The sequence below is a fragment of the Microplitis mediator genome, chromosome 7 (assembly GCF_029852145.1).
Source record: "Microplitis mediator isolate UGA2020A chromosome 7, iyMicMedi2.1, whole genome shotgun sequence".
In the NCBI taxonomy this organism is placed as follows: Eukaryota; Metazoa; Arthropoda; class Insecta; order Hymenoptera; family Braconidae; genus Microplitis; species Microplitis mediator.
In genome coordinates this window covers 287409-304590 of record NC_079975.1, presented here as the reverse complement: position 1 = coordinate 304590, position 17182 = coordinate 287409, and the positions used below count along the sequence as shown (strand labels likewise).

The window sequence follows — 17182 nt, the reverse complement described above, 5'->3', positions numbered from 1 at the left end:
GAATACAACAAGACTTGTTGACAAATTACCGTAAAATTACATGCTTGATAGCTTCTATTTAACTACTTTTTATTGATAAATAAATGAATATATGTACATAGGATAGACATGAAAACTGAGGGCCGATGAAAAAAAAAATAAAATAATAATAATGATCGTAGAATATAATCGACATTGAGCAGCGAATTCGATTTTACGTGCATCTGTATTGCAGTATTGGTAATAAAATACGGCGAGGGTTACACTGAGGATATGGATGAGGGGTTGGATGGGAGGAATGAGATACTAGTGGATGAATAGCGTTGCATCGCTATCGTTTTTCAATGCTATACGGGCACTGCTGTTGGTGCTATGCTCGTATGCTTTTCTACTACTACTAGCACAACTATTGCTGACTCTGAGCGCAGTAGAAACCGAGACATGTCGCTTTGTCCAATACACTATTGCAAACTAAAAATGTACCCGTACTGTGCTCAATATCATAACCTTTTACGTGCGCCTGCGTATTAGTTTTATATAATAATAATAATAATAAACTGTTGAGTAAATATGAATAATTTTAAAAATTTAATTTTTAATAAAAACTAATGGGAGGAATTTAATTATTTCTAGAGGCTCAATATGCATTGGAAATTTTTTTTTTTTTACCCATTTCAATATATTTTTCCTAAAAGCTTATTTTTTTAGTTTCATTCCCCAATTTTTTCTAGTCATTTATTTTTGTTTTAGTGAACAACCAGGCGAAAGAAATTTTCGATAAAAATTTTTAGAGCTCGATGAGAAAAATTGTCATAAATTTGAGCAGCATTTCTTATTCCGTGACGTACAAGCCGAAATAAATTAAATAATTCAACAATTTTCTTGTTGTTATAGATAAATTTTTGTTCATATTGATATGATAAATTAATCAAGAGCTACAGTCTTTGATTTGAAAAATGTGAAAATTGCCATTTTTATGAAAGGAAATTAATTTTTTTTTCTTTTTAATGCATGAAAAATTTTGTTAAAAAATTTTTCATTAAAAAATAAAATAGATAAAAGTGGAATTACTTTATTTTAATAAAAAAAAATGTGAATTTCGTTGATAAAATATTTTATCCAACGATATTACATTGTGTTGACAGGACAATTCGATTTTTTCAATTCGTCTTATCTAAAGTTAAAAAACATAAAAAGTATATAAAATAATCCAAGAAATAAAATACTAAAAAATAAAAAAACAAAAAATAGATGCAATATCATTCTTTATTTCTTTCCTTTACTCGGATTACCAAAACTCGATTGTCGCTGAGACGTCGACATGGCAACTGCGCGACCTCTTTTACTCTATTTTTTTTTCTCACGGCTTTCATCCCCTTATATTTTTATGTCTTTTTCTCCCTTAACATTTTCTCCACTTCGCCTTTATTTTTCTTTTTCTCTTTATATTTTTATCTCGTGTTTCAACCTGCATCTACTTTTTCGATGATGCACTTTTCTCTCCTGGTTAAAGAAAACTAATGCAAGAGACAAAGATGCCAGATTTTAAAATACTAAATGAGGATGTAAAGTGAGTTTGAACAACCTATAGATATACGCACCTAGTACAATGTAGAGTAGAGGATAAAAAGGATAAAAAAATAACTAAAACGAGAGTATTAGCCAATCCGACATGGCAAACGATTCATTTTCAAGTGCTACTAGATTCGCCGTCAAAATTTACCCCATAATATTATTCCAAGCCAGAGTACATAGATCGTAGATTTCTGAAATAGTTATGACCGAGTCTGCGATAAGAACGTCTGGAGTAGTCAAAAAAAAAAAAAAAAAAAAAAATCACGATAAATTTTTTGTGCTTTAGAAAAGTTGTAAGTGAATAAATTTAGCAAAAAAAACCGAGTGAACGTTGCTGTTGAAAGAAAAAAAAATTCTGGCGCTATTGGTGAATATACGAGATTAATTTAAATTGAGCGGATTGGCTCTAGCACAAGCTATCAACATGTTTGACGCTTTTAGTATGCCCAGTTTGAAATTATATGAGTAATAAAGGAGGTTTATGGTGATTATGTAGGTGAGTGGTGTTGATAACGGCATTATTAGATTATTAGATAAAGGTGATACTAAATGGAGATAATAAGGAAATTATGGGCGTTCATAGGAGATAATAAGTTTACGACTTTTTATATTAAACTAATTATTGGATAAAATATAATAACAAACTTACTTGTTATAAAGAACAATGTCCGGCAGCCATATGTGTTCAGATGGCACGTGGATTGTCTCGACTCCACCATATTCCTCCGGATTCCATTTGAGCTTATAGTCATTCCACTCCTGGACATAATAAAGAAAAAAAAAGCATGTCAGTGTGATCTGTTCGTCCCTGGCATCGTAACTTTTAAATCGATTAATCAATATTTCCGCTATAAATACGTCGCCGGAGTTGAGGAGACTTAAAGTCGTAGAGACGAGAAAGTGGATTTCCTGCTCGTCCCTTATCAACTCCGACTAATCGCTAGGGATGACTGTTCAAGATGAATCTCTTTTCATACCCTCACGGCCAAGTCTTTCATCCACCCCACGATTTCACTCTCCCTTATCTACCACCCTCTTTTTTTGTCATCCTCTCTCATTTTGTCATCAACTCTACTAAATTCTCAACCCACTTCCACCACCACGACTCTTATTACATTACAATCATTAAAATAATTGCTAATTTGCCTTATCTAAAATCTTACATAATTTATTATCCCGTTTTAACTTCATTTAATTTTATTAATTTTTATTATTATAACTTGAAACTTTTTATTTATCATCTTTTTCATTTTACTTAGATTAATTAAAATAATAAAAATGATTTATTTAAAAACAGTATAAACTACTCGATTGCGCGAAAACTGATAAATAAAAAATCAAACGGAAGGTAAATATCGAAATAGTATAAATTACTGTGGATAAGTGTTTAATGCAAATTTAATAGATTGAGAGTGTAAAAAATGCTAAAGAGCTTTTTGGATGATTTAAATATTTCATTCATTTCTATATAGATTTAAATCTAAAGGTAAACATGTAAATGTAAATATGTATTTTATAGGTGCATCAGACAATTCAACCACGAAATTGGATCTCCATTTGTAAAACAGACATAGAGTAAAAAAATCTCTCACGCGTGCCATCACTGGCATTCTTCTGTCCATCAGAATGCGTTTTTGCGTCAACGCCGACTATCCACTTTAAAATCACTCATCCGCATCTATGTATTTTTATTTTTAAATATTTATTTTATTTGCATATTTATCTAAATATTTTCACAACTAAACTGCCGAGCACGTAATGCACTTTTGTCAACTCACACTGTTCTTTGCGTCACATAATTATTATAGTTTTTTTTTTTATTTTTTTCAGCTCTATATATAATTGTTTGGTACGGGTGTTTTACTAGGCTTCGTCTAAAGCACCCACTGGATACCGCAGTCGTACGAAAAGCTTTCGTGAGCTCAAGCTTCTGTTGATGTACGTGTATGTTGTTTATTTATATTTTTTGCACCGCTTTTGTAGTGGCTTTTTTTTACGGAAAATTATCCAGCACTCGTGTGTTTAAAGATTTTTTATTTTCTTATGATAATAATGTTTACGAAGCTCTTGCTGAAAAATGTGAATTTATTATTATTTTTATACTTCACAGTCATTAGTAGGAATATATATATTTATTTATTTTTAGAGACATCTTTTGTATATTTTTATCTGACTTTTCCCATTCACTGCATAAATTATTTTCATAATATTTTTCGTAGTAATCGCATTAAGTTAATCTTGAGGATACGTTCCATCTAAAAAGTATTTAATTTATAAAGAAGAGCCGAGAAAAATTTTAAAAAATTAACCAAAATTAAAAAGTCAATTTTTTAGGATACCTCATTTCTAATTACAATTAAGATATTAATTGATGATTGAGTAAAATAAAATTAGATTTTGTTTGTAAGAATAAGTTCAAATATCTACTATTAACTAGTGAAAAAATAATAAAATAAGCCTACTCATTAAAACTCATAACTTAATAAAAATCCCAAGTGAAAAACAATAAATCAAGCCACCATTTTTAGTTGTCATTCATTTAATTTAATCTGCCAGGCAGTAAATCACTAAATCAATTAATCATTGTTAATTGCCTAAATAAAATTATACCGTATCAATAAAAATAACGATAAATTATATTTATTTTTTTAATTAAAAAAAATAAGGAAAATAAATAGATGAATTGAAAAATCAGGATTATTGGAAATTAGTAGCTGTGAGTATATTTTATTTTAGTGTGAAGCTGCAAATCAGAGAGCCGATTGTTCAACTGAATATTTCACATTATTTTGTGAGCGTGTCGCAGCCAAAGTGATGGGGTCGCGTGTTGGTAAAGAGGAAAGAGAGATGGGGAGGAGAGAGTAAATGGGGATGGGATGAGACTGGTACCAGTGGCGACTGTCAGATAGTAGATTTGCTATTTAACCAAGCGAAATTTAATTTACGCATTAATCAAGTTTTTCACAAATAAGTATATACGATGTGTGCATCCGAATAAAGTAGACACTCGATACATATTATTTGCAAGCGTGAATGAGCGAGTTGGACAGCCACCGGCAGCAAAAGAGGATGAGGAGTAGAGGGATATATATGTATAAATATATGGATATAGAAAGGGAGAGAAGGAGAGAGTATGTATGAGGGGGTTGACGTGTCGATTCGATTTGGCTGAAGGAAGATTCATTGCAAGCGTACAGGGTGCAGTTGCCCGAGTCACTGCCTCTTGTGTCGGTAACGAGCAGGATAAATGCTGTTCAACGATTTATCACCAAGTGCTTATCGCTCTCGTATCTTCTAACTAGATCTGATGGGTAATCAAGAATAAAATGATAAATTTATATATATATCCAGTAAAAATCTGAGATATTATCTTAATTTTAAAAAAATATAAAGACTGGTCAAGCGTAATGGGATACCCAAAATTTATATACACTGTAAAAAATCACCGAGGTAAGTCCAATCGGTGTAGGTGTTAAAAATTATCGGTGTTAAATTTACCCCCGAAAGCGGTGTAAAAATAACGCCGCTGCCGGTGTAAATATTCTGTACCGGTGTTAAAAAAAATTCTCCGGTGTTAAAATAACACCGCTGCCGGTGTAAATATTCTAGACCGGTGTTAAAATAACGCCGCCGCCGGTGTAGATATTCTTTACTGGTGTTAAAATATTTTACTTTGTGAATATTTTTACTTACTCGATCACTGTACTTGTTAATAAATAATATTCTTTATTCATTTTCATAGAGAACTGACATTTTTTGTGTTTTATAATCTTTAAAGTTAATACTCCAAGCGGATGCAATTTACCCCGCTTTTACACCGGTATTACTCCGCTTTTACACCGGTTACCCCGCTTTTACACCGATTTTACTCCGCTTTTATACCGGTTACCCTGATTTAACACCGGTGGATTACTCCTCCTACACCGGTGTAATTTTATTTTAACATCGGGCGGAGTTAAAATGAGTCCATTTTTAACACCGCTCTTTTTACAGTGTAACAATTAAATATAATTATTTTCCGTACAGTTTAAAATATTGTTATTCCATTTAAACATAATTTCTTAGTATACAACGAGGGCACGAAAAATAATATTGTGAAAGACTTTATTTATTGAAGAAAAATTAAAGTTTTATCAATAATATGAGAAAGAGTATCATAAGAATAGTAAAACGATGAATGTGACGACAACTCCGGCTGGGACTAGGACTTAATTAAATGGCTTGAGTCTATTGTCGCCATAGTACGTAGTGCCTTGACTATGAGGAAATAAGCCATGCCAAGTCTTTGGCTTTTGTACGATCAAGAATTTCCTCTTTCCTATCTATCTTTTCTCTCATTTCACTCATTTCTCTCGTTTCTCTTATTTCTCTTGCTGCTTCAGGAAACCTAATCTTTCCGACAACTTTAACAATTCAATACGCTACACTATAATGTCTCACTTTTTACTAGCACACACACACACTTACATACATACCAAAACACCTATATAAAATCTTCGACGCTTTCAGTGGGTTAATAAAGTCTAAGAATGGACTGTTTCATTTATTCCATTATCCCAACACATACTATTTAACTTTATCCAACTCAAATCCTTTTTTTTTACACCAGCAAAATCTTTTTTCGCAAACAAAATCCTTTTTCTCATTTTCTAAATGTATCCACCACGCTTTCACGCTTTTTTATTCGTTAATCTCTATTTATAACAATAAAAACGAAAAAAAACGACGGTAAAATATTTTTATTTAGACATATTTGTCATCAAGTCAGAACAATATCTTAGTTTATCACTTGAAAGAAACCACAAAATATCTACACAAGTTGACGTAAATGTTGTCTAGGAGTCTAGACCACTGTGGAAAAGTCTACTTACTGTTTAGTGAACACGATGTCCATTTTCCGTCCTTTTATTAAGTCCTCTTTATTTTCATTGTCACATGACATTTTAATACTAACACCGGACAATTTAGCTTTCAGCGCTCGTACATTGTCGTTACAGTCTCAACACTAAATGGGAAATTATATTTACCCTAAATCATCATTTTCATATACTATACTGTACTAAACCAAATCCCTTTGCAAAAATTTAAAATAAAAATAATATTATTTAGTTGTATTTTATTTTATCAATGAGGTTTTTCACCAGGCAGTAATCAGATAATTGAGATCGAGTGGGAAAAAAAATAAATAAAATAGAAAGAAATAAAAACAATATGCGTAATATCTCATGCAGACTTTTTATCTCTTGACTCTTGAGCTTTTTTTTCCTCAAACAAAAAAGTTGACAAAAATAAAAGTTACATTTCCCATCAGACAAAATCCTTTTTATATTCATTCTCAAAAGAATTCTCACTTCCGATTTTTATATCCTATTTTATTTTTTTATATCTGATTTCTTATTCTTTATTTTTATTAGGTATATTTTTCGCGAGAATATAGGGGCCAATGAACGAAGCAAAAATACAAGAGTTTAAGCCCGCAGCGAGAAGAAAAATCACCCGAGCTAAAGTTTTCTGGGCAATCGCCAAGAAATCCTTTTTATTTATTTTATTTTATTTTTTTGCTTCTTATACTTTTTGTCTCTTTCTCTCTCTCGCTCAATCTCAAACTTGAAGAAATATTCTCTGCCTTGAGCCTGGAGCTTCTTTGTCGGGCAAAGTTCTGAATACTCAAGTTAATCCAACAAAGACAATCCTCACCAAGACAGACAACTATTTTACAATTAAAATATTTCTCTAGGGCATTCATCTTGTATTTTTTTTTTTTTTTTTTTTTTTTCTGTAATATTATTAGTATTCGATCCTATGTAAGTTTCCATAAAATATTCTTTTCTCGTCACTTTTTTATTTCCTTTATCTCATCCATGTACTCAATCATTGAATCATTCGCTGTCTTCAATCATTATTATAATTTTTTTTCTTTTTCATTACTTTATTCACTACACCTGGCGTCAATTTTCCATCCTCTACGTTTTATTCAAACTATCCATTATTCAAAGTAGTTAAATGCACTTTTTTTAGCTCTTAAATTCCTTTGTTAAGCCTCAAGTGGTATAGAAAAATAAAATGAAATGAATTGAAAATGAAAATTGTTTAAATTTTTTATAATTTTCCAAAAAAAGAGAACACAGAAATAGTAACAAGAGAAAAAGTGTTAAATTCAGAGCAAAAGCAGGAGCAAGAGAAAGAAATGAAGAAAATAAAGGTGATTAGATGATATTGGGAGCTGGAGAGCCCTCTTGCGGTGGCGTCGGTTAACTCAGACGAGAGTCGATAAAACTAGTGAGTTTTCTTCCTTATTTTACTTTATGCTTTTTATTTTTATTTTATTTCATTTCTTTTTTACTCAGGTCTATTTTAGTGTAGTAAAGCTCTTGAGCTGGCGGGGTTTCATCGCCATTGAGCGTCGTTGCGGCGTTGTTACCCGGTGAATTATGACGGGAAATGGGCAATGACTGTTTCTTTTTAGTAGCTAGTGGTGTTCAGCCCTCTGGATTGCCATGGGATAAACCCACTGGGACTTTGTAGACACTAAGTAGACACTGATTAATCGTAAACTTTTTTTTTCTTGTTTAATCTGCACAGGGGGGAAGATGAAAATTGAAAAGACTGTTGCCTGTTTTCTGAGCGACTAAATTTCCAGTCTATTAATAATTAATTTTTTCTTTTTTTGTTTAATAAAAAATAATGGTTTTAATTTAAAAATAAAGTACCTTTGATGAAAATTTAAAAATGTAAACAAATTGTTGTTAAGAAAAACATTTTTTTGGAATACCCTACTTAATCCCACTCTCGAAGGTCAACATTGAATAACAAAACTAATAAACCTCTTCACTTAAGCTCACTGTCAAGATTGTCGCAGTCGGCATACAGTCCCAACGATAGTGATTTATCATAAAAAAAAAAAAAGTTTTTAGTTGAAATCTTTGAAAATAAAAATAAAAAAACGCGTCGCGTCTCACATAGAGAATAATATATAGAATAGCATGAGCTGACGTGGCATTTCCCAACGCGGCTTTCACACCCCCTGTCACTCATACCAGGGGCTTCTGAACTGTGAAGACCCCCCAACGCCCATTCAACATGCCGTACGTGCTCACACTCTGTGACTGTCCTCTGAATCCTTCTCCAACCACTGGCAAATAAACATATTCGAGTGATCTCTTGAGGCCATTTCAATGCTTTTTTCGATTTACCTCACTGGCAAATACGCTCACACATTCTAGCTTTCAGATTTTTGCCAACCACCCACTACTCAACCCACCACCTTTTCATCCCTCACATCCCCGCGCTCAGTGGGACTCTTTGCCTCTTTGTCCCAGGAATCATTTCTGAACCCCCATTGGTCTCTTTCGGTGTCTCGTCACTCGCAATAACATTCCTGACTATGTCTGCGGATCGTATGGAATAGACATACGTGATAAACCTCGCAGTACCCACGTGTATCATTTACGTCTTCTTCGTGTCAATTTATGATACTTATTATTTTTATTTCACAAATCGAATTTATAATTTCGCATTTAATTACACCATTAATTGCATCGATAGCTTTTTTTGTTTACTTATTTTTTTAATAAAAAACAATGCTTACCTGCTCCACCCAAACATTCGTCGTCATAATTTGATTCTTCAAGTTCTGAAACAAAAATAATATTATTTTGATCAATATATCAATCAATATAAATTTATTAAAAATATCCTTAAAGCTGGAGTGAATATTTAAATAAAAAATTGAATGTTTCAGCATTTCGCAATATAAACTGATGGATACTGATAAATACCCATCATCTGTCAATGTTATAGAACATCATAAATAAATTTTGACGCCAGAGGAACGAGTCGTTAGTTGAATCAGGTTGAAAACGATAAATTATAACCGTCAAGCGATACCTTTACCTTATCTAAGATATTTTTTGACACATCGTTATAACAGTTAAATAATGGCTTAAATAATCCTACATCGTTATTCATAACGAATAAATTTTTTACACGATTAATAATTCTTCTTACCCAAAATAAATAATATTTTATATCGCTAGATACCAACTGTGCAATTAACCGAGTGATAGAGTAATAGAGTCTGCAGTCAATTATAGACAACTGAATTTTAGTAATAGATCCAAAGGTGAGTTATTCGACGATATCGAATATTTTGTAAATTGTGTCTCGACATTCTCCATATATGTATACATACGTATTGCATATATCGATATATCTATGTATTACATGTATACTCTATTATTATATATGGGAGAGTGAATTTCAATCTATGGAATAGCTGATCGTGACGCGTAATGCAATTTACAGAATGGAACAATTTCAAAGTTTGCGATAGCTTCTGCAACATGGTAACTCATCTGGTGTTGGTGTAGTAGATATGGACAACTGAGAGAAGAGGGTTGAAGAGAGAAGAAGGACGTAGGTCGGTTGCTTGTTCCACGTGTAATTGAGGTGATGTTGGGCTTTTACAAAATATATCACTCATCAATCTCCAGTTAAACTAACGCCGATCCTCGTCCAATCAACCGATACTCTATTTTAATCTAAAATATTTAATTAAATATCTATTACAGGATTTAGTTTGTATAAAAATTCAATCATACTTCAGACCAACCATTGCAGTTGATTTTTTTCAAATTCAACATACATATATGTACTTATCGAATTTTCTAGTTCGTCGACTGAAAATTTCAGGATAAAGTGTAAAATGTTTTTTTTTTATTTTATTAAGGTAAATGAAATTAAAAATGGATATATCGTTAAATAACGAACGCGTGTAATAAACTTGAGTATAAATAAAAAAAAAATCGAATGTTAAAAAAAAAAGAGTTTTATTTAATATCGTGGCTGTTAATACTTTTAAACTATCGCTAAAAATATTTTTATCATAAAAAAAATGTATCACAAACGATATTAATTTAAAAAAATTTTTTTTTTGTGTTAAAAGTACACGGAAAATAATTTTAACTACCTGAAGCGTTGAGAATTTTATCGGTAAAAGTTAACCAGGCAATATTACAGTTGTGTCGGAATGTATGTAGGTACACATAAAAATAATGAAACATATAAAACGATTTATATCTAAGAGCACTTGGCACCCGTAGCGTCAGATATTCGGCATAGCGTTTTTTTAACCCCAGTATATCTGCAACACGTTTCTCCTGTTATCGACAAGTATCCAGTCTGCTAGAATTTTTAATGACAACTGACAAACGACGACAATGACTACTACAGTGCCTGTTATAACGATTACGACCGAGGTTTTTCCTGATAACTCTACGATTTTTTAAAATCTGCTTATTCGTTATTTTTTAACCTCATTCCATTATTTGTTTAATTTTTTTTCTTTTCACTGTTGTTGTTTATGGACTTTTTTTAATACTCTAGTTCTAGGTTATATTACTTCAAACAAGCATGAACAATGTCGTGCGCATTTCTCGCGGGGAAATAACACTAAAAATTCTAAAATAAAACGACCGGTACTTTTTGTGCTCTCGAGGGTGCTGTTGAGTCTTATTTCGTTGCAAAATTTTTTTTTCCTTCAACTCACTCGTTTTACACAAAAATCTTAACCCAGATATGAATAACTTAATCAAATATTTTTTTAGATAAAAAAAAAATTCGTTCTCTTTTGAATGGTGTCAATTTTTTTCATGTGTTATGTAATATATTGAATATCCATATTTGTATATTTTCTTGTCTCCAGCAAGACAAAAGAGACTTTACATAAACGTTTTGTAAGGTCTCTTGAAGATCAAACTTTTCAAGAGATAAAGAGAGGGTAAATATCGAAGCAAGAGCACGTTCACGTTTTATCTATTGTCATCGGTTACCACCGCAACTTAAACGGTCATGTCTTTTAACACTATATCTACATCCAAAAACACGCACACACATTTTTATTTTTAGGCGTATAAATTTACAACAAGTTTGTATGTATAATATTTACAAGTGACAGCATTTGAGAAGGAGCAAAGTACATATTGCAGGGCGCCATCTGGCTTGGGCGTGGATGAACTACGTTAAGATCCTCTGGGAAATACGAATCGTCTAAGATGAGACAAGAATCAGGAGTGACCATCGTCCATGAAGATAAAGAGATAAGACATAATAAAGAGTGAAAGAAGAAATAAGAAAAGGACCTGGTTAAGGAATGCTGGCAAACTTTGTTAGTCATAAGTTACCAAAGAACAAGGTTAGCTCAAAGCTTCAAAAAAAGAACAAGAAGAAGAAGAAGGAGAAAAAAAACACATGAAACAGTACGTTTTCTTCTCGTGTATCTCTTCCACTTGTTCTTTACTGGATATAATCCGTAACATTCTTAGTCTGCCTCTCGTCGTAACATCAATAGTTTTTTTTTTTTTACTCACTATTTATTTTGTTTGCTATTTTTTTATGCTCCTTTTCCGCTTTGAGAGATAATGGAAGTTTGGTGACATCGAAAAGTGCTTTCATCGAGTATCGTTATATTACAGAGATAATAATGTTTTGTTTAAAGTTTTCTGTGATAAAATTACATTTTTTTTTTTTAATTAATTCAAATAGTTTTCAGTCCTCTACATACATTTTTCTAAACAACTTTTGTATAAAATTGTTTTTGTTCTGGAAAATGGTAAATAATTTAAAAACTAAAGCTAATTGAAAAGTATAATTTAAAATGAGAACAGTTATAATTAAATAAAATGTATAAAGTAAATACGCATATGTATGAGGAAATAAAATAAAATAATATAAACAAATGTAAGTGCATAAAATAGTTAATAGTATCTGTAATAATCCTCGATAAACCGTTGCGTAGGTCTCGACCTAAATAATTTTCATAGTTGACGTACTAGCATCATTGAATTAATTTTGGGTTTAACGTTGGTAGTTTAATTGCGCCGACGTGGACGCGGCCATTCTAAATATAACATATATCAGAATTCTGTCCACTCGTAAAGGGGTGAGTTGGCGAATAGTTATGTGTATAGAATATGTGTGAGTGTGTGTAAGTGTATAAGCGAATGTGTATTTTCATGTAAAGAGAACGAGCAAAAGGGATATAGAGATAAAGGGATGAAAGCAGACATTACGATGGTCGTTTCCCAACTGCAGCAACACAACGCAATGCACCCCGAAAACGTGGTCGTAGAACAGCACTTCCGTTCCCACTGACAATTAACCAATGTGCGCTAGCTCTTGGCACAACGCGCGTACAAGTGACTAAGTGCGATACAAGACTCAACTCAAACCTATATATATATATATATAAAAGCTACACTTTACTTGAATGATGAAACATGAAACATTAAACTTGATGTTTGAAGCTACACCTTATATTTTATCTGGCCTATAATTACACTGCGTGCACTTAAACTAATACCATTCATTTAATTTACTATACATATAAGTATTTAAATTTATTATATATGCACTTAGCCTTAGGTAATTCCTCCGCATCCTCTGAACAATCTCTAAAAGCTTCGTTTTAATAAGTTACGTACTTGGTACGAAGATCACTTAAAGTATCTCTTAAATCATTCAACCTCGGTTTAAAAATATTTAAATCATAAATGGTTATTTATAGATATTTTTAAAGTCTGTATAAGTATTTGTATCATAAGTCCCAAAAATATTTAATATGTATAATATTTTTTTTGCAATAAGCTTTTGTACTTTGATGAATGAAATCCCTGGAAAAAATACTTTTATCTAACCAATCTGTAGGAAAATCGCTGTCAACATTTCTCAACAAATGCAAAAAATATTAAATCAACAAGTTTTTCTGTGCGATCACCAACAAATATCTCGCATCGATTTATCTTTCCAGAGTATCCAAAAATAATTTCCGATTCTCAACTAAATATATTCCACTTAAAAATAGTGGAATAATTAAATTATTCCGCACCACGATCTCCATTAAGTCTCAAGTAAACAGACCTCAAACTCAGAGTGTACACATAATATTTTATTTTCACAGTATAATCGTCAACTTTATCTAAACCGCATTCTGCAAAGCGATAGATCCTTAATGAGATATTTTTTCAATTCTTCTCTCTTTCATTAATTCATTGATTAATTAATTTATTTTTTGTCTTGTTCTTTTTAGAGCATACAAAATCTGCGGGTTGTGTTCGTACAAAAGGCAAAACTAGTATAATCACACAGTCAGAGGCAACTTGAAGAAGGGGTCGAACTCAAGTTAGCGGCTTTACCACTTTGTCCTCTTCACTGGCCCAATGGAATTGTATCTCGTATAGTTTCCACGTAGACACCAACTGGCGATCCCTCGCGGCACATCGTTAAGCTCCCCATCAAAGTTGTCCGTCCGAGTGATTCAATCGCACACATCCATGAATTTCCTCCTCATATATACATATATACATATACATACACACATATTCAGTGAAGTTGAGCAAGCAAGTAAAGGAACAAGATAGAGATATCGAATTTGCGGTAAACAGGACACGAGTACGTCATCATTGCGACTTGCTACCTACAGTAGCTCAGAATTCACCAAAATAATTTGCTTTCTGTGGATTCAATGACGATTGTTGTTACGATTGTAGTTAGATCAACTTACTGTTCAAATACATTTCACTTGTATACATTTACGACTAACTTATTAACATCTATCTATATATATGTAGAACACTATGACTCTGGGATTATTTTTTTCATTTGAATAGTATAAAAAAAAATAATCAATAAAAGGTTTTTACGAGATAATTTCCATTTGTTGTTAATGCATGGAAAATTATTTTAAAAATTTGAAATATCAAAATTACGATGAGTGATATTGCTAAATTGACGGGCCGTTAAATGATGAACGGCTAGTGTGTATTATATGAAATATTACGAGCGTATGCGTCGACGCGCTCTACAGCACTTTTATTTTATAGCTATACCTGCGTATTATGAACACTTACTTTTATTAGGGTGCGTGATGTATTCGAAAAACAATTCGCTGACTAAAACGTTGGCTATCGGCAGTAAAAAAAACGGCAGTGAAAAATTAATGTCGATGTATGAAATGAGAACAGGGGTGTTAAATATTTCATTGCCGAGATTTAGGAGTATGTAGAAAATATTTCAACTCAGAGAGGTTATATTGAGATTTAATTGTAATAGAGACAAATTATTTTTTATTTGTTTTTTGCTGGAGTTTAACAGAAAATTTATTAAGATTTTTTGTTGATATTTTTTTATGCCGAAAAAGTATGATACTATTATGGAGTATTTTACATAATGTCGAGTTTTTTCAGACGAAAATTGAATAATAATGCGGGTTATTATCAATTTACACTTTCTCCTCTACAAATTATAAAATTAAAAAGTAAAATTGTGTAATAATAAGTAATAGAAGAAAAATAAAACTTGAAAATTACAGACAATTGAATGTTATACTTAATGCGCTGCCATAACCGAAAGTTATGTAAATTCAGAATACAAGTATTTTTATGAGTAATGTACATTCTACACGAGTTATTTATTTATTACAACATGTGTACCTACATAACTTGTGTAAAGATGTGTGCATACAACTATAAGCATTTAGTCTCATGTGCACCTGAGATGAGTGTCTCTCGGCCATTGTCCGCGTGTAAGCTTGAGATGAAGCTCGGGAACCCCTGCGGCACAGATTTTACGCTTCAAGTGTCAAAGAGAAGAGACGCGCCTTCTATATAGACTCCCTCTCTCTTGGACTCTTTCCGTCCCCTAGTCTCTGCATCCGCTTAAACTTTTTTCAACGCAGTGGAACGTCTCTCTTTGAAGCTTTATTTTTTTTTTCCTTCATTTCACTTGGTCTCCTCTCTCCCGACGTTATCTCGTGACTCTTATCCCGCGGAGCTCGTGTTTATCCAGCAATCCAGTAGCCTCCTCAACCCAAGTTTTTCTCATTATCAACATCTCCACAAATCCGCGCTTTTTAAAAACTCAAATTTCCCATGACATTTTAAGAGGTTTATGTTAAAAAATAAATGAAATATTTTTAAACTTTAAGCGGTAAAAAAATATTTATGCTCTAGGGAAAAAGCATTTGAACAAAACGGAAGCAAAGGGGTGAAAAGAGTGGTGAGTGCATGGGTTCAAGAGAAATATTATTCTCTAATGGTATAAAGCATTTAATTTGGCGAGTGTGTTTGTTGAGGAAAAAAACTTGCGAGTAATCTACCTCCATTATGACCTCCCTCTGTTTTGCTCCGACATCCAATTTCCATAACATTACTTCCACGCCTACATTATACTGAGACTCGGGCAGCTCTATACCTCCTCCAAGCTCACCTTAACTCTATTCTTATTCTCTGTCACTCTTTTCATTTTGTAAGCCCAACTATACTGAGGATCTGGATTGCCTCCTTCTATTTTCTTCCAACCCTCTCGTTAAAAATATATAATAGACACAAATATGCTAGGGGAGGATCAGATAAGACAGTCCCAGGGGAAAAATAGCCTACACAAAAATTTATGAATTTTCACCAAGTTGCGGAAATCGATAATTTTTTTTTTTTTTTTTTAACTTCCTGCTATGAAAATTGAAAATTTTCGAAAAAAGGCAAGTTATTGGTTTCGGTCTGATTTTCAAAAATTGAGTTTTCATCGGATCTCAGCAGCGTCAAACATTTTTCAGATTTTTTTTTCTACAATATCCATTTTATTTTATTCCAGAGCTTCCAAAAAATTATAGTTTGCAAATACCAACAACTTGTAGCTTTAAAAAAAAAAATAAAAAAAAAACATCAATATAACATATGATTGAACGAAGAAATGTGTTAACATTATGATAAATGATGTTATAAATAAAATAGTAGATGGAGAAAATATGTGAAAGATATTTCTTTCCTGGTTATTATATTAATCTTTTCTAATTTAGTGAAAAAGTAATAATGATAACTCACAATGTCAGATTTCCCGATAATGATAATTTGTAGTACGCGTGTTTCACCATACTAGAAATCACTATAAGTAGTGTAGGTAAATAAAAATATAAAAATAAATATAAATATAGATACAGATATATGTATGTAGAGGCATAAAGTAATAGAGTATTTATCCTGGAAAAATAACGTTCAGCCGTTACCGGAATACAAACGATCGTTTCCATTAATCCGACACGAAGATGCTTACCATCGCACCTATGCTTTCGTACTCTGCTCTAATACCCTACCCGGCATGCATGTTTGCTGCGGGTTTAATGTTTTCAATGATAATACTACGACGATAACGTCATTAATAATCTTTTTTTTTTTTTATTTAAGCTTTCATTCATTCAATTAAATACGATTAGTTGAGTTAAATAATTTCACTTGAGCTACGGATTGAGTTCTATTATTAAAAATTTCAATTGTTTATGAAACTGAGAGTGGTAATTAAAACAGATAAATTGTGAAACGGAAAATAAAAATTTATCGAAATATAATTGAACGCAGCCGAATAAAGCGTTATACAAAGTAGAAAAGTTTTAATTGCGTCAGCCTTCAAATCAACGGACTTTAGATTACGTTGTAAAAAAAAAAAATCATTCAAACATATGGCAATTTTTAAAAAATAAGTTAATTATTTTAACAAGGTTACTCTATTTAAATAGTAGAAATAAAATTTTAAGAGAATCAATTGAAATAACTTTTTTTTTTCCAATCAAACCTTTTCA

General features: G+C 31.9%; 1 protein-coding gene and 1 long non-coding RNA gene across 4 annotated transcripts in view; one reads left to right on the top strand and one right to left on the bottom strand.

Moving 5' to 3' along the window:
* The window catches only part of LOC130671671 (acetylcholine receptor subunit alpha-like 1), an 88521-nt gene that overhangs the window by 29691 nt on the left and 41648 nt on the right, over positions 1-17182 (bottom strand). For both annotated transcript variants that reach the window (XM_057475718.1, XM_057475719.1), the window contains exons 3-4: positions 9143-9187; positions 2204-2313 (exon numbers count right to left, since the gene is read on the bottom strand). In XM_057475718.1, coding sequence (XP_057331701.1) covers positions 2204-2313; positions 9143-9187 — 155 coding nt within the window. The remainder of the gene's footprint in view (positions 1-2203; positions 2314-9142; positions 9188-17182) is intronic.
* Positions 9305-10321, top strand: LOC130671684 (uncharacterized). Of its 2 annotated transcripts, XR_008990555.1 has the most exons (4): positions 9305-9483; positions 9591-9676; positions 9859-10002; positions 10125-10321. It is a non-coding gene; the product is annotated as an uncharacterized LOC130671684 (long non-coding RNA). The 2 variants fall into 2 exon arrangements; XR_008990554.1 differs by having other exon boundaries at positions 9859-10321.